At 45.3% G+C, this 26,005-nt stretch overlaps 1 protein-coding gene across 4 annotated transcripts; it reads right to left on the reverse strand.

Moving 5' to 3' along the window:
• Positions 1–1,758: 1,758 nt before the first annotated feature.
• On the reverse strand, positions 1,759–14,961 carry SALL2 (spalt like transcription factor 2). Of its 4 annotated transcripts, none has more exons than XM_031453427.2 (3): positions 14,601–14,960; positions 6,082–6,399; positions 3,061–5,955 (listed from the first exon to the last, which is right to left on the reverse strand). In XM_031453427.2, the coding sequence occupies exons 1-3, from the start codon at positions 14,671–14,673 to the stop codon at positions 3,446–3,448; spliced, it is 2,901 nt and encodes a 966-aa protein (XP_031309287.1). In that variant the 5' UTR covers positions 14,674–14,960; the 3' UTR covers positions 3,061–3,445. The 4 variants fall into 4 exon arrangements, with proteins under 4 accessions (XP_010988472.1, XP_031309286.1, XP_031309287.1 ...); XM_064485801.1 differs by adding an exon at positions 6,819–6,933 and having other exon boundaries at positions 3,061–6,399; positions 14,601–14,678; XM_010990170.3 differs by having other exon boundaries at positions 1,759–6,399; positions 14,601–14,961.
• Positions 14,962–26,005: the final 11,044 nt, after the last annotated feature.

The raw sequence follows: 26,005 nt of genomic DNA on the forward strand, positions 1-26,005 counted from the left end.
TCTTAGGACAGAAGTATGTCTTGTTTACTTTTGTACCTATCCAACACTTGGTCTTTGAAACAAAATAAATCCTCAAAAGTTAACTAAATGAATGAACCAAGCCATCTCTTGCTTCTTCTTCTTCTTCTTTTTTTTTTTTTTTTAGTAGTTCTTGCTTCTTTTTAATAGTGATGATTTTTGTCCATCTAGTTTGAACTGGAGCCACTGTGTATATTTCATATAATGTTTTGCAAGCTCCACTTAGTTACATATTCATTCTAGCAGGTTAGAGTTAATCCACCTTCCAGAATGATCAAATGAAAAGTGATTGAGAGTAAGAAATGGTAGGGCTGAGGGTGGGGTTGGGAGGGGGGCTGCAAGAAGGAAGAAACTAAAGGCTCTAAGAAGACTAAATTAAAGGTGAAAGAGAAAAGTAAAAGCTGTCAGATAAGAGAGGTCCATGAAAGAAGAAAAAGCAGGAGAGCAAAATGAAGAATGAAAAGGAGCCAAAAGGGAAAATAAAGCAGACTTAAAAAGGAGGGGCTGGGGATGAAGGCTCAGTGCTGATCTGCCCAAGGAAGTATCCATCAGTAGAAGCCTCACTGACAGCTGTTACTGTAATGGGAACTGGCATCTAGAGAGGGGGCAAGTCTAGTTTAATTAGTTAAATGGCATTATCTATGTCCAAAGGGGGTAAGGAAGGTAAAGGGAATAGAAGGACTGGTGACTCACCTCCATCCATAGGCTGAAAGGAAAAACAGATTTCTAAAGCTTTGGTAGAAATTAGGTACAGGAGCTGTTTCTTCCCCAGCTGACTTCACAACATTCCCATGTGTTCTTAGTCACTAGTACCTTTAAAGGGGATATGAACTGCTCTGGTGGGGGCAACTAGAGGCAGACCTCTGTTCTTTACCTTGAATGGAGCCAAGCAATAGGTTTATTCACCTCTCCCCTTCTTTCTTCCACCAGCCTCACTCAGGAAGCAAGCACCATCCCTGACCACTGGTGGTAGCACTGAGACTGGGATTCTGCCACCTTGGGGTCTTAATCCAGCTCTGCCACTGATTGGCTGAAGGACCATAAACAAATCATTTTACCAGTCCCATCCCTTTAGCACCTGGTTTCAGTAATTAAATCTTACAAAAAAAAAAAAATCTGGAGAATGTTCTCTTTAGAAAAGCAAGGTTTTAGAGTCAAATCTAAATTTTACTATGTTGTAGAGAGACAGAATTTAAATATATATATATATATATGCTTCATTTCATGCTCCCCTGCAATGTACTTCCTTTCCTTTATATGATCTTTTTGTTTTTAATATATGATCTTGTTGGTAGAAATTATTACGGTTAAATTACTTTTTTCTCCTATTTATAACATGAGATAAAGGATCGTAAAGATATTCATCTTAATTCTAGAGATTAACTGATGTCAGCTAGGCTGGTCCTGGGGTTCAGCAAAGACTGATAAACAGCTTCCAACCTCCAAACAAAACAAAAACCAAAACACAAAAGCCTAGTGATGGAAGGTTCTAGGCAAAAAGAAAACCTAGACAATGGCTGTACACAGTTAACTCCCCTACCTTCTGAGAACATAAATACCATTTCTACAGAAAAATTACATTCACTGGAGGCTGTTTTAGGACAAGGCTGAGTGAATTAAATATTTCAGCACCATATGCTCAGCTTTGGCAGGAGATTTAAGTGGGAAGGGAATCGCAATGTTAGGGAATGCCCATATCACACGCCAGCTGGCTATTTAGTCACGAAAAAAGGAGAAACACACAAATATTTGGTTAAAACACCTTTAATGAAAAGGAAAGACACTACCATCTCCCTTGTCTGCTCTTCACATTTTACTATGTTAGGAAACTCTGGAGCCTACACCTTTGGAGAAGTCATCACTTAAGTCAGTCAATTGCAGAACCCTCACTCTCTCCTCAGAACTCCTGTACCAAATGATCCTATGTTAAGAGTAAATACTACATCTCATTACAAGTCAGAGAGGCAGGGAGGAGAGTGCCGGGAGCTCATCTCCCAAAGTCTGGGACTCTTAAGAACCAGACAGTGGCAAAGACATGCGCCCCCGCCCATGGTCAGGCAAAATGGGGAGGAAATGGACCTTGAGAGAGTAAGATGAGGAAGATACAAGGGGCCAGGGAATAAAGGAAGGAGTTATCTAAAACTAGAGCACACTAGTGCTAGGAAATCCCCCATGACCCATGGTGCACTGTTGCACACTAAATCATCATTAGTCTAAAAGAACATTCGTAAGACCTAATCAAGAACTTGAGGCCCCCTCCCTTACAGCATGCCCCTTCCTTAACCACATAGGTTCTCAGCCAGCCCTCTGCTTTGGTAACACTCTTCAACTCCATTATTCCTTCAACTGCCCTCCCTCATCAACAGTGCTTGTTAAAGATACGAACTTCACATTTCCTTCTCAAAAATATCCCATGGGAGACCCCTTGGCAAGAAATCCACTTGTTCCCTAACTTTGAGAGGCAAAGATGAAGGATATGAGAGGCTGGAAATGTCTCAGCAGATCAATCAGCCAATTTTGCGTTAATGTGACTAAGGCACATTAGTGCCCTGCTACTGGGAAGAGTGTCCTATGCCCTTCGTTTCTCCCTCCTCCCTGAGACTGAGCCACCAGATACAGAAATTGTTACATCTTCATTGTTGGCACCTTCTGGAGCAGGGGGAAGGGGACGGAATGTACAATTTGTTACTTTTCTTCTGTGATGGGTTTCTCAGGCACTGTCTTGGATGCAAGAGACCGAAAAGGGAAGGAGGGGCTCTCTTCTCCTGGGCTTCTCTGGATCCCATTGCTGGAGGCAACTTCCCAGCCACAGTTCCCAGGCCCAACAGCACTGGTGGTACAGGGCCTGAAGTGGTAGTGGAGCTGGAGATGGAGCTGGAAGTCTAGGGCTTGGTGAGTAGGTCACTTGACAGGAAAGCTGTGTCCTGGTTCCAAAAAGACAGGGGGCCCACCCTCACCAGCTGGGCAGGAATTCCCTGGGACAAGAAGTCCTGCAGGTTGACCTGGTCACCAGAGAGGAGTGGCACTAGGCCCTCCAGGGACAGCTGCTGGCCCCTTTGGGCTGGGCTGTAATTCTGAATGTGGGTGCTCAGTACACCTGCCAAAGGGAAAGGGAGAGGGAGGAGAGGGTAGACGGGTCATCCCCAAGGAGGCTGGATAGGGTTCTCGTTGGGAATGTGAAAGCTGTAGAGAATCTATTTTTCTCAGGTACAATGAATGAGAAGGGAAGAAAAATTTCTCAGGGGGCCATCCCCCTGTGAACATAATGATTTCAAAGCTCAGGATTTAGAGAAAAGCCACTAGGGACATAGCACATAAGAACTCAGAAAAACAGACAAATAAGGGCACATAGCTCTCGGAGGTCCTTCAACAGAACTCTCAGTTTCTGCCCTCTGGGTCAAGGGGCAGCAGGTACCAAAAACCAGGCTCATGGGATTGTGGGGTCATCCTTCCGGGGAAAGGGGGGAAGCCCTGGGGAAGTGATGGAGGGTGAACAGCCTGCAACCAAGGAGAGAGCAGCAATATTCTGAGGGCCGTGGGGGGCAAAGGGCTGTACCTGGTGGTGAGCCAGCAGCATATGCTTCTTGAGGGTAGCCCGCTCAAGGAAGCCCTGCCTGCAGAAAACACAAGTGAAGAGCGGCCCCTCCTTGGGGTGGGCTTTCTGATGCTCCTCCAGACCTGCCTGGGTGGGAAAGGTCTGGCCACACACCTCACAGGCCTTCCTGCTGCTGCTCTCTCCCGGCTCCTTTCTCATCACTTCCTGCATGCTCAGCTCATCCACCAAAGTGGTACTGCTGCCTTCCCCTTCTAGGACCAGAGCTGACGCTGGGCTGGAGCTCCTCTCCAGTTTGCCCCCCTCCTCTGCACCTCCTGCAACATCACTGCCTCCCTGCTCCATTGGCTGGGTTTGATCCAGGCTGTCGGGTGGTGGCAGTGGCGGTGGCGGCAGAGAAGGCTGGTGAATTGCTTTCTCATTGCTGTCCATCTCCTTCCCAGCTGTGGCCGCTGCTGCCACGGTCCCCACTTCGTCTTCTGCCCCAGAGGCCTCTTCTGAATCACCTCGCACTGATATTGCCTTCTCACCTCCACTCTCAGAGCCTCTCCCTGCCAGGGAATCTTCATCAGTCACGTCTTCCTCTTCTTCTTCATCCTCTTCCTCCTCTTCGGATAGCTCCTCTTCTGGGGATGGTTGCTGGGACGGCTGCTGGGGGAAGCTCCCTGCCCCGGAGACTGCAGATTGCTCAGAGCCATTCTCCTGGGCAGCTCCCCCGCCTTCAGGGAGCGTGGTCCCACCATTGGGGATCTGGCCCCCCAGGTGCATCCGAACATGCTGCTGCAGAGTGACAGCATTGGTGAACTTCTTCTGGCAGATAGGACAGGAGTTTTGGGCCCGGGCAGCTGGACTGGCCTTGTGGCCCACAAAATGTGCACGCAGATTGCCCCGGGTAGAGAAAGCTCTGCCACACACTTTGCATTTGAAGGGCCGCTCCCCTCCATGTTGGCCGTAATGCAGGCGCAGCGCTCGGGGACAGCTCAGCACCCGGAGGCAAATGACACACTGGTTAGGTCCAGATGAGGCTGAGGATGAAGTTGCAGGGGCAGAGGTGGCGGGGACTCCAGAGGCTGTAGAGGCCGCTGCCACGGCTCCTTGACGGTCAATCTTTTCTACCAGCTGCTGCAGCTTCGATGTCTCAGACGGGGAGGCCCCCAAGGGCTCCAACACATAAGGGAAGGGGAAGCTACCGGTGGACTTGAAGTGGTTGGTAAGCAGTGCCCAGCTGGGAAGCGAAGTCACCAGCTTACTTAGCTGCATGCGGGTGGCTGGGCCACTTTCTGCCACCCCAGTGATGGCCGAGCCCTCACTCCCAGGTGGGGTGTTCTCATCAGCTTTACTCTTTGGCTCTACCGCTTTCATGAGCACGAACTTATTGAAAGCAGGGAGCGCAGGAGCCGTGGCCGTGCCCGCACCGGTGGAGAGCAGCGTCAGGCTCTCTGTGGCACTGAGAGCCGTGGTGGAGGCCACCAGAGGCTTGCGTTCCACCCCACCGCCTGGCATGGCCCCCTCCTCCTCGGCCTTCTCTGGCGGCACGGACATACCGTAGGGCAGGCCGCTGCTGGTGATGACGTAGTCTAGGTGCTCTGGCACCGGGTGAGGGTTCATCTGCACATGGGGGTACTTCTCACGATGCCGGTGGAAATGAACTTTGAGGTTGCCGCGCGTGGTAAAGCGGTTGCCGCAGACGTTACACTTATAGGGCCTCTCACCTGTGTGAGAACGCAGGTGGATCTGCAGGGCGCTGTCACTGCCAAATACTTTGGCACAGAAGCGGCATTTGTGCCGTCCACCAGGCTTCTCCAAGGGACCCATCACTTCCCCATAGCCCAGCTCACCACTTCCATTCTTTGGCTTCAGGAGCCCTGGGGAGGCAGCAGCCTCGAGGCCCCGGGCTGCCCCCAGACACTGTGCGGCTAGCAGTCCTGTGGTGCCTGGGAATGCTAGATGAGGTGAGGCAATCAGCTGGTCTGTGTTGCCTGGCAGGGCCGGGGAGGGGGCTGGGGTGGGTTTGTGGCTTCGCCCAGCCCCTCCAGCAGAAAAAGGGTGCTGTGACCCCAGTGGATGGTAAAGGTGGAAGAAAGCCTGCTTGGGTGTTTCTGCCCCTGAGGAGGCAGAGGTAGAGGAAGGTGCCAGCGTCTTGCCAGTCTGGACAGGCTTGATGGGGCTGAAGAGGGGAAGCAGGGGCTTAGTGGAGGAGGCAGTCCCTGTCCCAGGTAACTCTGAGGGGCTGGAAGGGGTGCCCACCGTCTGGCCTAAGGAGCCAAGCAGCAGCACCTGCCGGCAGATTTGCTCAGTCATCTGCATCTGATGGATCTGCCGCTGCTGCAGCACCCGGAGCTCTTCCAAGATCAGAGGGATGTTCAAGTGGCCACTGCCTACACCTGGGGGGGGCGGAGGAGGAGGAGGTGGAGGAGGAGGGGGTGCAGGGGTGGATTCTGGCGGTAACGGGGTTGCTCCCAGCTTAGGGCTGGCCAAGATCAGGCCCCCACCTCCCCCAGCTGCTGTACCTGTGGCAGCGACAAGAAAGTGCCCAGAAGACTCCTCTCCCCTCCGCTCTGGGCCCCAGGTGGGATCTGTGGGTACAGAGGCCCCGGAATCCGAGGGGTTGCTGTGTTCTGCCTCCATGACCTGGGGACTATTGTGGCCCTCAGGCCGGGGTTCAGAAGATGTCGAAGAGTTGTTGGGGTTCTCCTGGCCCCCAATTATCACCATAACAGGGGGCTCAGTAGAACATGCGTTCTGGTGGGCGAAGAATTCAGTTGGGTCAGTGAATTGTGCGCAGCACTTGGCACAGACTTGGGGGTGGTCCTCCTCGCTAGCATCACCTGGGGAGAAGACAAGGAGAGAGCGTGGGTAGTGCGGTTGGGGTGGGTATACAGAGGCTCTAATTAACAACGAGCCCAGTAACCGCTAGTTGGGGGTGGGGAGATGAGCTCACCATCAGGCGGTGCAGAAGGCTACAGCTCAGTGCTGACCCGCCTGGCCAGGAGACACCCCGGCACCCTGTGCCAGGGAGCAGGGAGGAAGAGGAGACAGGGGGAGGGAGGGGGCGCGGGCATGCACAAGCGACTCCCTTCTCCTCCACCGCCCCCCCCCCGCCCCAGGCCAAAGGCGGGACCAACGACTGGGTGTGAGGAGCCGGTCCTATGTAGAGAATCGTGCATTTCATCTCGTCCACCGAAAAGTCCTTCCCCCCGCGCGTCCCCTCCGCCCCCACCCCTGCCCAGGCTGGGCCCTACCGCACCTCCAAGCTCCGCCGGCTCCCCGCAGGGCCCCCCGAGACGAGAGTTCCTCCCGGCTTCGTGCGCCATGGTTGTGCGGGAGGTGGAAGGCCGGGGGTAGTGGGAGACAATGGGAATCTGGATTGGGAGAGGCGGCAGTGGCGGCCGGGGCTGCGGCAGCCTCTGCGCCCAGCGGCCCAGACTGCAGAGATGGAGATCGGCGGCGGCGGGGCTGGGAGCCGCGGAGGAGGGGGAAGGGAACGACGAGGCGCGGAGGAGGGGAGGAGCTGGAGCGAGAAAGCTGGGAGAGGGGAGATGGGGGAGGAGCTGCTAGGGAGGGGAGTCTGTGGGGAGGAGCTGCTGGGGAGGGAGGCGGGAGCTGGAGGAGGAGGAGGAGGGGGAGCGGGAGAAAGATGTGTGGGGGCGGGAGCCCAGAGCCCAGGAGGGTTTCCGGAGGCTCAGTGACAGGTGCTGTGGGACACGGTGGGGGTCCACCTTTCCTTGCCCTCTGCCAGCTCCCCCCATTTCCAGATGTCTTTGCCCAGGCCTGCCCCCACCCCCACCCCAGCAAGCTCAAGGGGGCACAGTAGGAAACTCAGCCTTGCTCAATAGAGCAAAGCGATAGGCTTCTCTTATTTTCCTTTGGATAAAGGATCCGCTGAGGCTGGAAAACATGGACTCCAGAGAGGGTGGTCTGATCTCAGAGGTCTGCGAGTCAGAGCGGGAGGGGAATCCCTGAACATCTACTGCTCATCCATACATACACCCCCCCCCAAACACCCCAAAATTTGTCCCCCTCTCCCACCGTATTCCCCATCCCCCCTCACAAAAGAAGTTTCTCAGGGTGGGAGGCTGCGAGGTAGAATTTCCAAGGAAGTCATTTCAGGACTCCTCTCTGCGGAACACTAAGCCCCTTTACTCCCCGTCTCTCCTCCCCCAGAATAATAGCTGAATGCGAGTTACTCCACAGATCACCCGGCCCACACTTAATTTACAGAGTTTATGCTTATTTACGGAGCTATCTCCTATTTAATACCCTCTTCTCTGCCCTTCTTCCTCCATTGTCCTTCTCTGGCAACACAGTTGGGTTTGGGGAGATGTGAGCCAGCAGAGGCCTACAGAGGCCCACCTAGCTCTAACCTGGGGGGAGGGGAGCTCCTCCTGAAACAATGGGAAAAATGCAGGACGAGCTACCAGGCAGCCTCTCAGCACATAAAGCCCCTTTTAGCCCCAACCTGGTTTGAATGCCTGGAAATGACTTAGCACCTGCTCCCTGGCACAGAGGTGGCCTCCTATTCAGAGGGGATAAGTAGGGGTAAGATGCCTCCTGGACCAGGTCCTCTGCATTTGCTTTCTACCTTGAAATGAGACCTAAGGGGTTTCCTGCTTCCTAAAAGAGCTTATCTTACTTATAGGAAGTGACCACAAGCCCTTACTTTTGTGGTTTGCCAGGGCATCGGTAAATCCACATTGTTCCAGTCCCACTTCTGTTCTTGCCTGTCTGGTAAACTGAGGCATAGTGGTCAGTAACACCATGCTAAGCCACCGTTTCCCTTTTTATAAAGTGATAATACTACAGGTGTGCTCTCTTCCTCAAAGAAATATTGTGGGGATAAAAACCTTAAAAACTCGACCAACAATACGTACACGTGGGACTTTAAATTTTGGGAGGAGTCCCAATATTATGTATTAAAGAAATTACATTGTCAGTGACAAAGCGATTAAGCTAAAATACACATATACTGAAATTAGAACTGTTTTCCTGTTGTTTATGAATCATTCATTTCCGAGGCTGATATTGGCATATGTATGTCAAGGGAAGGGAGACCTTTTGACATCTACTTTCACTGAAACATTGTGTTGAATCATATTTTGAAACTTCAGATAATCACAAGGGCCTTAACATTGTGTGTGTGTGTGTGTGTTGGGGGGAACGTAATTAGGTTTATTTATTTATTCTTTAATGGAGGTACTGGGGATTGAACCCAGGATCCCGTCCATGATAATCATGCACTCTACCGGTTGAGCTATACCCTCCCCCCTAACATTGTGAATGATGTCTCTGAAACAGATGAAGTAGATTCTTCCAGGCCTGACCCTTGCAATGAGGGAGGTGGTTTCTGTTTCAATTATGGCAAGTCACAGGTTAATGCAATGTTGTTTATTTTCACACATGAGGAAATTGAAGCTTGGAGAGGTTAAATGATGTTTCCAGGTCCACACAGTAGTTCAGTGAAGCCAGCATTCAGAATTTTGACTCCTGTATCCAGTGCTTTCTCAAGCACATCAACATGGTGTGGCTTCCCTAAGCTAGAGAAAGGGCCCTGTGTGGCTCCTATCTGCCATTTGCTCTCTGGCCTCAGTAAGGGAGAGGGAATCAGATGGAAGCTTTCTACTGAGCATTTGTTAATTAGCATTGAACATTTGATATCAAGTTGCTGTTTTGTCAAGTCTTCCGACAAGAAAAAAAATTCTTTTCTTTTCATCTTCTCCTGGGAAACACTGTCCCCTTTCTTGCTCTTTAATGAAAGTTGCTTTCTGATGCGTAATTTGATCCATGCTCTTCTTTAAGGTAAATTTAGTCCCTGGTGAAAGGTGACGGATCAACAGCCACCTGTAAGAGGAACCCTCTATTTCTCAGCACTTTGCACTCAATGCCTATCCTGAAAAGGGGGGCAGGATTCTTAGGCAGACATGAATGAAGTCATAAACACAGGAATAAACTAAGCTGGTAATGGTGTCCCTAGATAGCAGATAAGGGGAGGTAAGCTATCCTGGGTCACATGCAAAGTCTGGGATGGACGTAGGACTGAGACCTGGACATGCTTGTTTAGATTTATAAAGAGCTGAAATGACAAGGAAAAAGGAAACCAGGTGACTCTCTAAACCTGGTGGCGCATCAGACTTGGGAGAGAATGGCTGGGAGAACAAAAAGAAAAATAGGTGAGTAGCAGGGCGGTAGGGTTGAACAGAGGTTCTCAAACTTTGCTGCCCATTAGAATTACTGGGAGAGCTTTTAAAAATCCCAAGGGCCAGGTTGTAACCCAGATCAATTAATTCAGATTCCCTGAGGGTGGGATTTAAGCATCAGTGTTTGTAAAGCTCCTCAAGTGATTCCAATGTACAGCCAAGGATGAGCCCCGCAGTACATATCAGAGGCGTGCCCTCCCCATCAAACCTTCTCACAAATCGTATCTGTGCTCAACTTGGCCAAAATTAGGAAGTAGGCAAATGAGTTGCTCGAAGCTAAATCTTCCCATCAGGTTCCCTCTCTACTCTGTCCAGAGCCACACTTTGGCTCTCTTGCATCCTGCGTCCATGAACAGAATTTGATATGATTTACACCTGACTGTGAACTTAAGTGATTGTATTGCCTTTCCCAGGGTATGTGCATCTTTAGCCATATTTCCAATTGTAAAATGAAAGGTTTTGTTCTACACAGAGTTCAACCATCATCCAGCCACTAAAGAAACAAAGCACACTATGTAAGGCCCTGCCTAAATTTACTGTTAATGTTGAACCAGCACCAATTGGTAGTGTTCATAATTGAGTTGTCTGTAACTGCTGCTGTGGGTACTTCTAAGGGAGAATGTTTCATCTTCTCTTCCTCACTCCTCTCTCCTAAGTACCTACTCATACTCCTCTGCCACCCACACCTAGTGAGTGGCCTGTGCAACACAGTGGACATCTGGTGCTAAGTGAGAAAAATATATTTATTTCCAGAATAGGAATATCTTAGATCAAACACAAAAAGGTTTTTTTTTTTTTCAATAGTCATTTTCTGACATCAAAGGACTCAGCACTTAACATGGACTCCACACCATCTTACAGATCTGACCCTCTTACCAAGTACAGTGATTAAAAGTGCCAGCTCTAAATCAAACAGACCTGAGTCCAAGTTCCAGCACTTTCTAATCTTCGTGACCTTGGGAATGTTTCTTAATTTCTCTAAGGCTTGGATTTCTTTTAAAAATGGGGGGATAGTCACAGAAAAGGAATGAAATTCTTGTACATGCTACAATGTGGATGAGCCTTGAAAACATTGTGCTAAGATGAAATGAGCCAGTCACAAAAGCATAACTGTTACATGATTTCATTATACGAGATACCTAGAATTGATAAATTCATAGAGATAGAAAGTAGAATGGTGACTGCCAGTAGCTGGCAGCGTGGGATGAAGGCGATGTGGAGTTACTGTTTAATGGGTATAGAGTTTCAAGTTTTGCAAGGTGAGAGAGTTCTGGACATGGATGGTGGTGATGGCTGCCCAATGTTGTGAGTATACTTAACGCCACTGAATTGTATGCCTTAAAATGGTATATTTTGTCATGTATATTTTCCCGTAAATTCTAAAAAAAAAAAAAAAAATTAATGGAAGTAATAATAGCAGAGTTGGGAGGAATTAACAAGAGGGAATACATACAGGGCCTGGCATGGGACCTGACAAATAGTAAATGCTCTGCGGATATTAACGATGAATGCTGTTATTCAAAGGCTAAACGTTGAATCCCTGGGAGAAGAATGGACTTGCCCAAGGTCACAAAGCTTCCGAGTCCATGCTGGATTAAAAAACCAGGATTTCTGCTTCCTTATTCAGGGCGCTCTTGCACCAAGAGTTACTTTCTATCTACTCAGGAATGTTTTCTTTTTGACCCAGGGGTCCTTAGGGCTGAAAGGCTCAGGACTGAACACCCTGAGAGACGATGCTTTTTACTTCCAGCTATAAAGAGAACAGAACCCTCAAAACTCTATATTTTTGCCTTCCTTCCCCTTTTGCTGCTCTTGCTGTCTGGCAACCTCCATTTCTCCCTCTAGATCTGTTTGGCTGTTGTCCTGGTTTCTCCTTCTCACTAAATATCTGGGTTTCTGATCATTTCTTTTATTTCCCAGATGTACTAATTTACATCTTCCCTATTCACATCCCTTATGGTCTCAAATCCAGATTTCTAGACTCTGTAGGGGAGAGAGAACATTTTTTTTTTCTCTCCAGAGTTTTTAAGTAAATAGACTATTTCCTTCTCATCACTTATGTGCAATAACTATTCCGTTAGGTTTTGGTGTACTGGTTAGGGAAGCTGAGCAGAAACAGGGCTGGAAAACAGGTTTTTCAGACTGTGTCTTGGTAATGTCTTAGGTCACTGCAGAGATGAGGCTTTTAAAATGTGCAACAAAGCCTCAGCATTTGCTTGTCACATATGGTAAACATTGCCTAAAAGAAGGCAAAGACTCCTGGAAACCTTAGTGGCACCCTCGCCTACTAAATAAATGTCTGCGGATATTCATGATGGTACCCATGGTTTCATGGGTACACCGGTAAAAGGACACACATAAGAGCCCCCAAATAAGAGCCCTCCCTACCTAATTCTGGGGCATGCAGAACAAGAAAATGTCTCTGGGGTAGAAGGAAAACTCAGGAGCCTGAAGATCACATATGCAAATAGAAACCCTATTTATATATCTTATAAGAGCAGAAAGGAATTTTAGATTTGATCAAATATTAGCTACCTCATCTTACAAATGAGACCCAATGACAGTCCAGGTCATGCAAGTAGCCCAGGATATTTCACTCTCAGGAAAATTCTGAACAGAAAATCCTGAGGCTTTCTTAAGGCAGATCTTTCTTAAGGTTACTATTGCTTTCTTGCTCCTTACATGTGCGTTTCTGACTTTTACGGTTCAAAGGCAAAATTTCAACTGAAATTTGTTGCTGCCATTGGGTTCCAGCCTGCACAGTTTCTATGGGGATGGCTTTGTAGCAGCATCCCTGTGCCCCTGAAAGTTCACAGCCCCAAGCGAGAGCTATAGTTCAAGGGGCTTGAGAATCCACTCAGGGCTGTTGTGGAAGATTTCTTGTGACTCCCTCCCAGATTTTTCTCAGCAGTGGTATGGGGATTGGGTGAGCTGAAGGTACAGGGAGATGAGGGGAGAGGATTGGAGAGGAGAGGCCTCTGGGGTGGAAGGGATTCAGCATTGTTCCACAATCTAACCAGCAGGGGAGCAGGACTGTAAGGCATCTCTGAGGCTCTGGGGGGAAGTCTCCTGTAGAGCAGGAGGAGGAAACATCCGGCCTGCAGCAGCATTAAGGAGGGTTAACGTGTCCCAGGAGGGAAGGATGCCACCAGCACGAACCTCTAAATATTGGCACAGTGGGAATCCCAGTAAAGCACTAACTTGAGGGGGGGATGTTTTTTACCCAAAACACTGTATGTCTGTTAAGGTTGTTTCATAGCACACAGTGCACTGATTTGATCTCAAGTCTTTTTTTTTTTTTTTATAACAGGTGCAAAGGTAAATTTAATCTATGATTTAGTTTTAGTCAATACAAATACATTATCCTAGGGCACACATCTTATAAAGAAATGCTTAAGTTCGCCAAGAGGCTCCTGTGCTTTATATACGTATAAGACTAGTACCCACATATTAAGTAGTTATTGATGCTAGGGACGGTACCACAAGTATGAAGCACATATTTATGCTAGTTACTTTTCCAAGTGTATTGACATGTATTAGCTCATTTCTATTCTTACCATCATTTAATGAGGTAGCGAGTAATATTCATCCCTATTTTACAGGTGAGGAAACTGAGGCAGAAAGGCAAAGTAAACCAACCAAGATTGCATAGCTAACCAAGTGGTAGAGCCAGGATTTGAATCCTGAAAAGTCTGGCTTCAGAACCCTTGTGCTTAATCCTACACTACATTGTCGGGTAAATCAACTCTTTGCTAAATAAATGGTTTATCCCTGGGCCAGAGCTTTCAAACTTTCACAGTGTGAACATACGTAGCCATATCAGATTGTCCAAAACTTGCTTGATCCTAAAAATGACCTGAACATTTGCAAAGATAGAGATTCCCAGCCTCTAGCCCAGATCTACCCACAATCTAGCAAGTTTGGAGGACCCTAATTTAGGTGGGGTGAGAAGCACCAGCCCTGAGTGTCACGAAGCCTAGGTTTTTGTCCTGACTATGCCTGTTTCTGAAACTTTGGGTAATGTCACTTCTCAATACCCCAGTTGCTCTGTTGGCTACCTCTTATTTACTGGAATGTTATAAGAATACATGAAAGTCTCCCCCTCATAAAGAAAATCTATTACTTAACAAACAGATGATAAAATCTTCATAATAGGATATGCATGTATTAACAGGCATGTTAACTCATACTTTTTTTTTTTCTTTTTTAAGCTTGGCCTCCCTTGAAGCACAAACCTAAGCCCCTCATCCAGACCTTTCCTCCAGCCTCTACCCAGGTGACACAGATACACACCCCAAACAGGCTGCATCTGACCGACATTAGCTCTCTCCCTCTGGGAGATCTGATCTGTTCTCTGCTCAGCCCAACAATGAGAAACTTTTTTCTCTTCTCCCTCAGGGGAACCTTCATGTTTATCCAATTCATTCTCTTGCAACCCAACTCTCCAGAAAGAAAAGGGGGGAAAAATCCCACCCCTGAGAGACGGTCTTCAGGTCTGAGGAGGTTACTTAGCAACGGCACAAAGACCAGTGAGCAAAGGGGGACCTGGGGAGAAAACTCTTGGGTGGGGAGACAGAGCCAGTTTGAAAACTCCATTTCATCCAGAGAAAAACAACACGGAAAACACAAACAGAATCAATCCTGAGAAAAGCCAAGCGGGGCTTCTCCCCAGCACAGGTCACCTCCATACTCCCTGGATCTCAACTCCTTCCACCCCCCCGAGTGACCAAGTCCTCCCCCTGGTTTCGCCCATGGCCCGGGTGCCCTCCCCTTGCCCTGGCCTGACCCACACAGGCTTGGACTCAGGGCTCCCCCACCCCTCCCCAGGCACCCACCGTTCTCAGACGCGCTGGGACCTTCGCAGTCCGAGATTAACTGTTGGGGTTTCCGCTGCTTTCGCCGAGACATTCCCGGGTAGAGAGAGGTGGGATGGGGAGGGGCAACGCTCACTTAATCTTAACCGGGGTGACCTGGTCTGGTCTCCCCCTTGGGTCTGAAGCCAACTGATGCCTCTCCCCCAGTGCCAATCACTGTGAAGCAGAGACGGTCTCCCTTCCCAGGGACAGACAGACGGACGTGCGCGCTCTCTCTGATTCCCTGTCCCTGACTCTCTCTCTTTTTCTCTCTCAATCTCTGCAAGTCTTTAAAGGGGAGACGCCCCCTTTTTTTTCTTCAGCTTCTTCCCTACGCTTCTGCAGCTCCCATTGTAAAAGCAAAAATCCTAATCTTTCCGCACACTCTTTTCTTTTGTACTGCAGAGGAAAGGATTTAACCCTCTCCTCCCTGCCAGGGCTCCGGGCCTCTCCCCGAGCTGTCTGTTTAGAAAATGTCCCTCGGTTGTTCCTCTAACTCTTCCTCCAAGATCTTCACAGTGTTTTTTGGTTATTTCGTGATTCTATGCCACCTTGTTTGATGATGTGACTGTTTCAGGGGTGCAAACTGAAATGAGAACTTTCTGGTATATCCTTATTATAAGGCCAAGAAGTCAGCTACCTGTCGTCAAAAATGAGGATGTGAAAGCCTGGCAAAAAGACTGAGTAAAAACGTTATGTACATGACGTATTTTGAGTATTACATCTCTTGAGATTAGCACAACAGGTTTTACTACTCCTATTTATAGATGATCCTCTTTATAGATGAACCAAAAGACTCAGTGAGGTTAAGTAACCTACCTAAGGTTGCACAGCTATGATGTAACAGAGGCAGGCTGGGAAGCCAGGTCTGCCTGACCGTAGTCTGGCGTTTTCCCCCTCTCTATATTGTTAAAGGTATAACATGCCACCAGACTCCTAGCATAAAAAAAAAAAAAAGTGATTGATCTTAATGAATCGAATTTCATTTAAAACAGCAACAGGATTAGTGGCTTTTCTGTCTCTCCCACTCCTGTCCAGCTCCCAGGGTTGAAGGGAGGCCACCTTTGAGAAGATGATAGAGATGAGCTCCCTGGTACTGCAGAGTGGGAGCTACACGGAGGCATTTTCAGCTCAGTTTTATGGGGTGGGGGTGGGGGTGTTAGGTTTGTTTGTTTGTTTGTTTGTTTAATGGAGGTACTGGGGATTGAACCCAGGACCTTGTGCATGCTAAGCCTGTGTTCTACCACTGACCTATACTCTCCCCAAACTTTCCAAAATGTAACGGACTCTCCAGTAAATTTGTGAGCTCTCTGTAATATGTTCTCACAGATGCTGAAAACAATTGTCAAAGGTTCTGTGGAAAGAATTTTCCTGTGGATATAAAGTTTGACCTTTAAGAATTCCTTCATCTCCAGAATACATCCTTTGGCAACCAACCAGGGCTCTCTTTCCTCAGCCTGCATACTTAAGGGTGATTCGTTTATTGTTCCTTAATCTCTGGTCTTGCTGTTCCTACCTGAATTTGAGTAATACTGTACTACTGGGCATGTTACATCCAGATATGCCCTATCTTCTAGCTCTAATGCCTAGGTCTTCTTCTTTTAACTGTATTTCCATTTTACTCTTCTGGCTTAGATGAGAAGCATCTGAGACACCATCAGGCAGGCAAAGTGGGGATTATTTTCCCCTTTGGAGTTTAGTGATGTAAATATCTGGTGGCTGTGTCTTCAAAGAATAGTGAAGCTCACTCACAGTTTTGGGTACCAACTTGAAGTTTCCTTTGTTTTTTCCTTTATACAAGCCTGGGCTAGTTCGGCAATACCAAGAAAGGGAGAGAGAGAGACCACAGATGGTAGGAGGATTGCTGGTGAAAAATGAGGCAGGTACCCCCATCTGAAGAGATTTGGAAGGCACTCTGATCTTTGCTTTGGAGTTCACTGAATCTCCATTATTTTCCCAGTCTCCTGGGGTCAGGACCTTGAGTAGCTCCCTCGTGGTCTACCCTTGGAATGCTTGCTGTCACTGTCTGATTCATCCTGTTAACCTCCCTGTGGTAGACAGATGCAGTTATCACTCAGTTGTGGGAGGGGAAACGGGAACACTGAGGCCAGGAAAGTTTCTAATTTCTCGGTGAAATAGACTGGGTTTTGCACCTTGTCATTCCACTGTTTCCATCATATACTTCCTTTTTGAGGACAGGAAATGACAGAAGGAACATAGCTTTCTGCTTTTCTCAGGAGTCTGCAGATCTCCGAGGGCAGATCTGGGGGCCCAGTATTCATCTCCTTCCTGAGTCTTGTCTGTCTGATGTTTTCCTCTTTTGGTCCACCCTCCTTCTTGCTGGCCTTATTGTGAAAGGACGGGCTCTTTCCCCTCCTCTCCTTTCTTCCGCCCTCCCCCATTTACCATTTTTTCCCTTTTACCTCTCCGCTGTGGCCTCTTGACCTCCCCACAGAGTTACAAAAGTAAAATCCTTGAAGAGATGCTGCTGTGGGAATGTTAATGAGCCGTCCCCACAAAGGGGCAAAGGCTTTACTTCACTGAGTTGGAAAAAAGCCCCTTTGAAAAGGGGTTTCTGTGTGTGGTGAAGTGGAGAGGGGAGGGGAAGGAAAGAGGGGGAGGGAGAGGGAGAAAAGGGAGGGAGAGAAAGAGCTAGAGAGTGAAAGAAGGAGAGGGGGAAATGAGAGAGAGAAAGAGAGAGAGAGACAGAGAGAGAATTAGCAGCAGAAGAGAATATTAAAGCAACACCTTTCTTTCTTCAAATGGTGATTTAACTTTTGGAAAATGTTCCAAGGTCATTTGACCTTGTAAACTAAGCATTTATGTTCCCAAGAAGCTGAAGAGGCACTCAGGGGCATTGAAGATAATAAAGGATAGGAAAAAGGGACTTGTCCTGGTACCCTACCCCCAGTTCCTTCCCGTGTGGGGAGCCTGAGAGTCTCCAGGGGGAATCTTCTAGTTGGGGGAGTTGGTGGTGAAGATGAGCTCTTTCTTCCGGCTTTGTGATTCCTTCTTATGATATCTTCTAATTTGTTCAACATTTTCTATTTTTGCTCCCCTATTGGCTATTAGCCCTTAAATTTTTTTCTCTTCAGGAATAGTTTAAAGTACTATTTACAATGTGGAGCCAATTTTCAAGCCAGACCACTCTAGCATAATCTGTATCCTTCATTTGTGAGCACAGGTTGCCTCTGAACTAGTGAAAATGGATATGAAGGTGCAGTTCATTTCAAAATTAACGTCCTTAAGAAGGAAATGTATGTTGCTGCTTTTTTTTTTTTAAATTGAAGTATCATTGAATGTTGTTGCTTTTTAAAGAAAGCCAGATGTTATGTTTGACTCTCAGAGATTTTTCTACACATCGTTCTGTGATATCAGCACAACACTCCAGTTAAAGCAGCCCAGAGCTGAGAGGAACGAAGAGAAGGTGACTGGAATGAGATCCTTGGAAGAGAAAGAAGAGAGGCCAGTCTGGGATGCTAATTCCCAGAGCTCTGTACCCTTGTACACTCCCCTGGACTCACTGAAGTCACATGGGGGAATTTATCAAGAACTCCCATTTCTAGCCTCCACCCCTGATCTACTTAATCTGAATCTCTGGGGGTGAGGTCCAAGATTTTCAAATAAGCTCCTAAATGATTCTTTCCCAGAGTCAAGTATAAGACAACTGAGCTTGACTGTTGGTGTCTAAACCAGGGGCTCTGGGTTCCTAGGGGACTGCAGTGTTGTTGCAATGGAATCCCTCTACACAGGAAGGGAGCCTAGCCTGTGGCCCCAATAAATAACATGCCTCTCAAATATATGTATTGCTGTTGGCCAAATGTTTGTTGATGTTACTGAGATTCATATACTTTTTGTTTTACTTTTTTTTTATTGAGTTATAGTCATTTTACAATGTTGTGTCAAATTCCAGTGCAGAGCACAATTTTTCAGTTATACACGAACATACATATACTCATTGTCACATTTTTTTTCCCGCTGTGAGCCACCACAAGATCTTGTATATATTCCCCTGTGCTATACAGTGTAATCTTGTTTATCTATTCTGCATATGCCTGTCAGTATCTAGAAATTTTGAAATCCCAGTCTGTCCCTTCCCACCCCCAACCCCCTTGGAAATTCATATACTTTTAAGTCATTGAAAAGTGTTAAAACTCATAGTGGCTTTTGCCCTAAAAATACAATGATAGTCATGTGGGCGTCCAGGCAAGTTTTTGGTATTTCATTCAAGGCTTCTCTCAGGACAATACTCTGCTCTTAGCATTCCTCGTTTTCTAGTTTGTAGAAAAGCAGGCACTGTGAAAAGTTTTCCTCTACCTTCCTAAAAGTTAGACTCCCATGAGGAATTTGATTTCAGTTGCAAGAGAACTAAGCTAGGAATCTAGAAACATATGTAACCTTTTTATTGATAACCATAATCACAGCTAATCATAGCTTGGGTGCATTCTACGTGCCACAACCTTTGATTACATGGTCTCATTTAATCCTTAAAATAACTGCAAGGGAAGCATTATATAATCCCCATCTTAGACAAGCAGAACACCCCATTTTATAAATGGAGAAATTGAGGCATAGAAAGGCACGGTAGCTTTCTTGTTCAAGGTCTTACAGCTGATAAGTGGCAGATTCAAATTTGCCCAAGCAAGGCCCAATTGGACAGCCTGTGCTTTTTTCCACCACAATGTAACAATTTATTGCCACCCCACTGCTTTCTGCCTCTGTTATACGCCTCACTTTCTGGCTGCAGACCTGGAGGATGACTTAGAACTTTCAACTTCCAATGAAAAGCTGAAGACTTACAAATAAACATCTACGACAAATTATGGCTCTTATAATTACATGTACTACCCCACATTCTTTGTCTTGCTAGCATTAAGGGAGTAGAGCAATAAAGAGTAAGGGCAAAGTGCCCTTTCAAAACTTTATTAAATAAGAAAGCATTGGCAAGCAATCCTTGGTCTTATTAGATGATTTCCGCCTGGCCTCTTTCAGGTGGCAGTTGCCATGGTGTTTTAGGGGCAGAGGGAGGGAGAGAAGATCAGGAGGGTCATTCAGACTGAGCCTTGTCTGGTGTTTCTTTTCAGACTTTATTCTGCAAAGGACGGCAAGAATTGAAACATTCATAAGAGAAAGGATAGAAGTTATTCTTTTTGCTTTCCTTGGTTTTTCTGTGTTACTCAGGTTAAATAAAGGGGAAACTGATTTTGTGAAGAGGTCAAGGTAGTGGAACAGGGAAGGGTAGCTGTGGGGGAAGGGCCATGAGCCTAACAGGCAGTGGGGAGGAGCCTAGAGTGGGGGTGGGGAGGAATACGTGGGTTTGTGTTTTCAGGGGAGAAATAATAGGAACAATTTGCTAAAGTTCTGGGGATCTTGAGATTGGTCATTTGAAAGAAAATCAACAAATCAACAAAGGATGAAAGAAAATCAATGAATCAACAAATGAGGTACAAATACAAATAGTGAGGGTAAGGGGGGTGGAGCATGATGACAAAGGGAAAAAAAAGAAAAGATAAACCAAGCTGTGAGAAAGGAAAACAAGTCAGAGTGATGGGAAAGAAACAGTTAAGTCACAGAGGAAAGTCTTTGGAGGAATACAAACAAATGGATTGAAGTATGTCAGAAAATATGAATAACTGACAACCTGTAGTAGAAACATGGTCAGAGCTTTCAGGAGGAAACTTTAAGAAGAGGAACAAGTGGACTTTTAAGGACTTTGGACCGAGAAAGGGCCACAGGGATCATCTCCAAATCTCACTTTTCAGATAAGGAAACTATGACCAAGAGCGGTTAAGTGACTTTTCAAAAGCTTCTCCTGAACCAGATCTTATCTCAGGGACTTGCCCTTTGTCTACACCATGAAACTGGAGAATAAATGGGAAGAGGCAAGAATGAGCGGTAACCCAAGCATAAGTAAAAATTTAAAAGTTAGATCTTAATTTCTCCATGTTCTCTAGAATTTATGAACTTTCTTTTCTTGTGGGGACCATTGTGTTTTAGGAGCCAAGTCCATTCTGATAACTTCATACTTTAAACGATTTCAGTCAAATAATAATAATCCCTTCCCCACATTGGAACCATTCCCAGGAAAGGAATACTTCAGTGACTAATATAAGGATTGAGAAACATTTTGATGATGCCAATTGATTCCTAATTATATTTTAAGTGCAAATCCTTTAAATCTGCCCTTGGTAGAGTTTATTCATTCACATTCATTTATTCAACAAATATTTTTAAAGCATTTACTATGTGCTGAGTACCTAGTACACAACAGATAATAAAGCAAATATCCAGTTTATTATTATGCAGCTATTTTGTAATTACTTGGACTTCAATCTTTTGGTATAACTCTTTGTTATTTTTTAAACATTTTTAAATTTCTAAATTATACCACTGCTTTATTCCTCATCCATAATTAGGGTAACCCCAGGATTCTTAGGGACTTCTTTTTTCTTTTCTTTTTGTTGGGGAAAATAATTAGGTTTGTTTGTTTGTTTGTTTATTTTAAGTGGAGGTACTGGGGATTGAATCCAGGACCTTGTGCATGCTAGGCATGCACTCTGTCTTTGAGTTATATCCTCTCCCTGCTTAGGGACTTCTGATGTGGCTCCTCATTTATCCTGGAACTGCTCATATGGCCTCAAAATGAGCCAGGACCCATGGTTCTCATGGTGTTTATTAGAGTTTACTCTAAAAGACAGTTTACTCTAAAAGATAGAGCAAAATAAGGAGAGCTGATGGGCATATCAAAGCCAGAATCCTTGAGGAGAGATAGGATGAGCTGAAGATCTCAAAGGCAACCTGCTAGTCCAAGCAGGCTGGAATAGGATAGCAAATGAGTTAACAGAGAGAGGAGCTAAGAACTGGAAGGATTGCCGTGAATGTTGACTTTATTGGACTTGTGGGTTTGAGGTGAATAGCAACTAGCTTAAATATGGAATTTAAGGATGTATGGTGTATATTGTGGAGAATTTTGTGCTTCTCTTCAATGAAGCATTTTAATGAGACTGAATGACAACATGCTACTTATGTGATTTAATAATTATACACTTTTGATTCATTATTCTTTGTCCATCTTAAAGTGCTATGTACTTTTCTGGACCCCATGATCATCCTAATCCCACAGAATCTAACATGAAGTTCAGGAATTTACTACACATGTTGTGAATGCTCTCTCTCCTTTCTTTCTCTTCCTTCCTTTAGATAGATAGATAGACACATATCTATGTCTATATATCTGTGTATATATGTATATTATCTTTCTCTCTCTCTCTCTCTCTCTCTCTATATATATATATATATACACACACACATAGAGAGCAGGATAAAAATATCTTTTAAAATGTATATGCTAAGATAAGGAGAGGGGGTCAGTGGATTTGGAGGAGAAACTTAATGACCAAATTCTACTCTATGAGGTTTAGATTTTTCCTTGCCCTATTTGGTTCAATGACATTTGTTCCCATCTTTTTGTCAAGAGATAAATGTTACCAGGATGCATGTTTCCAAAAAGTCTGAAGGAACAGAGAGGGTAAAGAGGGAAAATTGGGAGAAATAAGCCTGTTATTCAAGGGGAGTATTCTTTCCATCACCTGCCCCCATTTTTATACTGCAAACCTCCCCATCCTTCCACACACACCATTTCTAAGCTGTCCATCTTCATTCAGTCAACTTGAAATCTCAGTATTAACTTTTTTGTTTCTTGAAATGAAAGAAGGAACACTCCCTTCCTACCCCCAGTAAGATACCTGAAAATAGCTTTAGAAAATAAACTCAATAAAATCACATTACATACTTTAAAATCTTAGAAAACAAACAAAAATGTCATAAGCACTAGAGTAAGATGAAATCCCTTTTAAAGTTAAGTTCGGTTTAAAATAAGAGCATTAAAAGTATATAATTTTTAAAATAAAAAGCACATTTATATGAAAGCATAGTTTGGCCATTCTTTGATACCCACTGGGTACCTACAGAATACTAGCTGGGAATAATGCATGTGAATGTGACCTCATGTCCTCTCTACCCTTCAAGAGCTTGTATTGAAAATCTGCTTCACAAATAGAGCTCATATGACACATATTTTCATTTTTAGTGGGGAAACCATTGACTTGGGTTCTAGTAGACTCTTTTACTTCCCAGTTAAGTCACTGGGAAAATGTCTTTGTCTATGCAGACCTCAGTCTCCTCATTTGTGATGATGAGATTAGACCAGATGACTTTAACACCCGGGCTTTAAACTCTGTGCTTTAAATATGACTAGCTACATCAATCCACAGAATATGTCTATTGTGACAGTTTCTACATAGGGTCCTGCAATAATAAATCCATGGGAGTTTCTAAAGGCATCAGTTAAAGCAAAGTCACTCAGCGTCAAAGTTGAAAACCCCCGAAGAAGGAATGCACCAGAGACTGTTTGCTCTGGTATTGGAACAGATTATCGTTTCTTTCGCTGAGCATCAAATGATATAGATGGCCTGCATTTAGGAGGTAGGTAGAATAAAAACAATACACTTCTCAATATGGAATCACACTTGTGCTCATATCAAAGAGGGACAAGAGAACTGAGAGACTCACTCCGGGCTCACTGATGGAATGCCAGAGCGGATGACTACATTCCAACTACATTCCTAAAGCTGCTTTTTCTCCCTTTCTTTTGCAGACCTTCATGTAATTGTAATTGAATTTGCATATCAAAATTTAATTTGAATTGCATTAATTAACAATATTAAAATTAACCAACAATCCTCAGGCCTGCTGACCTTGTGACCTCTCTAGAAGTAAGTCTAGTCCAAAACCAAAGCAGCTTATAGGTTCATCTCCAGATGGCAGAATCATCTTGGGATTTAAACCCAAGCCCAAGCCAGAGAAATCCTTTCCTTCTTTTGGGATATAAGGACCAAGGCAGCTAGATCTTCCAACTAGTTATATTCTCAGCAAACATTTATCAAACGCATTTCATATTTCACTCACTGGACCTGCATTTAAAAAATACACACTTCTCCATATAAAGTCACATGCATACTCACATTAAGAGAGAAACAAGAGAACTGAGATGCTGGGGTTACAAAAGTAAATAAGACATGGACCTTGCCTCTCCTTGAGGGGGAAATATTAAACCAGAAAATGTAATATGATGTGAGGAAATTTCATAGAGGATGCGCAAAGTTCTGTGGGAAGAAGAGAGATTTGACTTGGACTGATTGTTTTTGGCAATAAGTGATCCATCAATTCATCCAACCACACATCTACCCCTCCCTTTCTTCCTCTCTCCCTCTAGTAAGCAAATATCCGTAGTTAGTTACTATATATAAAACACTGTGCTAGGTGTCATAAATGCAAAGAGAATAAAAACAGATCCTTTTTGGAGGAGTGTTAACTTGGTATGGGAGATCAAACAGGTAAGCAGGTAATGCTAATAGCTACTCTTTTGGGGCCTCTTCCATGTGAGTCTCTGTCTTGCAGTGATCTCGTGAGGTAGATAGTGGTATTCCCATTTTACCAGTTAGAAATTGAGGTTTAGAGAGGTTAGTAGATTGCTAAGGGTCATGCAGCCGTGAATTATGGAACTGAGGCTCCAACACATTTATCTTACAACAAAATCTGCACTCCAAAGACTATATGGATTCTGGGGTTTGGCTTTTTAGGTTTAAATTGCCTTCACCACTTATCCACTGCAAAATTCTGGCCATTTTACTTAGCTTCTCTGAGCCTCAGTTTCCTCATATAAAAATGAGGTTAATAGTACCTACTTCATAGGATTGTGGTAGAGATTTAACAAAAGTCAGTTAAAGCATTTGGCCCAGGGGCTGGCCAATCCCTCAAGCTCACTACATTTGGTGGCTAATGTTATTATGCTGTCCTGTGTAGGTAGCAAATGGTGAGTGCTATGAGAAATGCAGATCAAATGTGTACACATTCAGAGGAAGGAAAGGTCACTTCCAATTGGAGGGCAGGAGGGTGAATAGATTAAAGGAGGATCATGAAGAATAAGTTTTCAAAAAAAAAAAAGTAAGACTTGAACATTTAGACTCTAAAATTTACAATTGAAGGCTCTGTGAGGAAAGCAGCAAGGAACTTGTTACCTGTGGGAGGTGACAAGCAATCAAAATGCAAGTAAATAAATGAGATAATTACAGAGAGCGGTAATTAAACAGGATAATGGGAGAGAAAGCGAGGTGAAAAGATAGGGCTAGAAGGTAAGCGATTAAGAGGGAAAACTTGATTCTATCTGCAGGTAGGGTGCCGTTCATATGCAGATGACTGCTATCTGTGAATGGGTCCTGAATAATAGCCCAAACTGACGGAAATGCAAATACTCTTAGAAACAGGGGCTATTAGTAATGCAAATATGAAAAACCTCTGATTTAAGCAGAAAAGCAACAAAACCTTCTAATCAATCTTTGAATGAATTGATCTCTGAATGAACACATTCACATCCTTATGATTCTGATGATAAGAAAAGATAATATTTTTTCTTTGTCTCTAGTTTGTCTTCTCTCAAGTTAGAACTGAGTAAAATTAGTCCAGGCCATCCTAGTCTTACTGCTCACTTATTAATTCAGCCATTCAACAAATACTTTACTGAGAGTTTACTGTGGGCCAGGCACTGTCCTATGCCTAGGGAATACAGTGGATGGTCTTTCCTTGGAGCTCTCATCTCTTGCTCTAGAGTGCTTTTGGAACAGGAAGACACATCAGGACCCCAGGTGGGTTCTGACAGCTCTACTGATGCTTTTTGGATAGGGGTTGGAGAGGGCCTGGTCATATAAAGGGCCCGGAGTGTACTGAAATGGTCTATGTTGAGAAAACAAAGTACCCCTAATTAGAGAATTTTGGAAAAGATTTTAACATCCCCCAAATTTTATTTGCACTAAAACATTATCTGCCTTTCGCATTCCTCTGTGCACCCCATTCCATGGCTCACCCCATCTCCCCTCCTCCCGTACCTGTCATCTTTTGCTAGCCAAATTTACCAAATAAATCTCTTTTTTCCTAACCATTCCAACTCCTGCTGTTTTTCACAGCCAGTCTCTGGGCTCAGCCCCAAGCCATGAGGGGCAGTAAATGGATTCAGAGTTGCTGCTCAAACACAGATCCCCATGGAAACCAAAGGACTAAGAAAACAAAAAGAGAGGAAGAGGCAGCCACTGCCTGACCTTTCATGCTCACTCTCCAAATTCTTTTCGCTCTTGGGCGTGAAGGCAAGTGCTTATTTGTATAACTGGTGGAACCAAAGAACCTGACCCCTGCCCCCACCCCCAAATTTCTTAAGAACCTCTCGTCTCTTTGATAGCGAAGTGAAGAGCGATGGAACATCTCCACCTGGTGGTAGAAATACCAAATTACCTCCAAGATGCGAGATTAATGAGTGAGTCTGCAATGCAGGCTGC

The sequence above is a fragment of the Camelus dromedarius genome, chromosome 5, assembly GCF_036321535.1.
Source record: "Camelus dromedarius isolate mCamDro1 chromosome 5, mCamDro1.pat, whole genome shotgun sequence".
NCBI lineage: Eukaryota > Metazoa > Chordata > Mammalia > Artiodactyla > Camelidae > Camelus > Camelus dromedarius.

Coding starts and splice junctions, on each gene's coding strand:
- SALL2 (XM_010990170.3), bottom strand. CDS start 14,673: ATGTCTCGGCGAAAGCAGCGGAAACCCCAACAGTTAATCTCGGACTGC. Junction 6,400..14,600: donor TCCCAGCGCGTCTGAGAACG/GTGGGTGCCTGG, acceptor TCTTCTCCCCAG/GTGATGCTAGCGAGGAGGAC.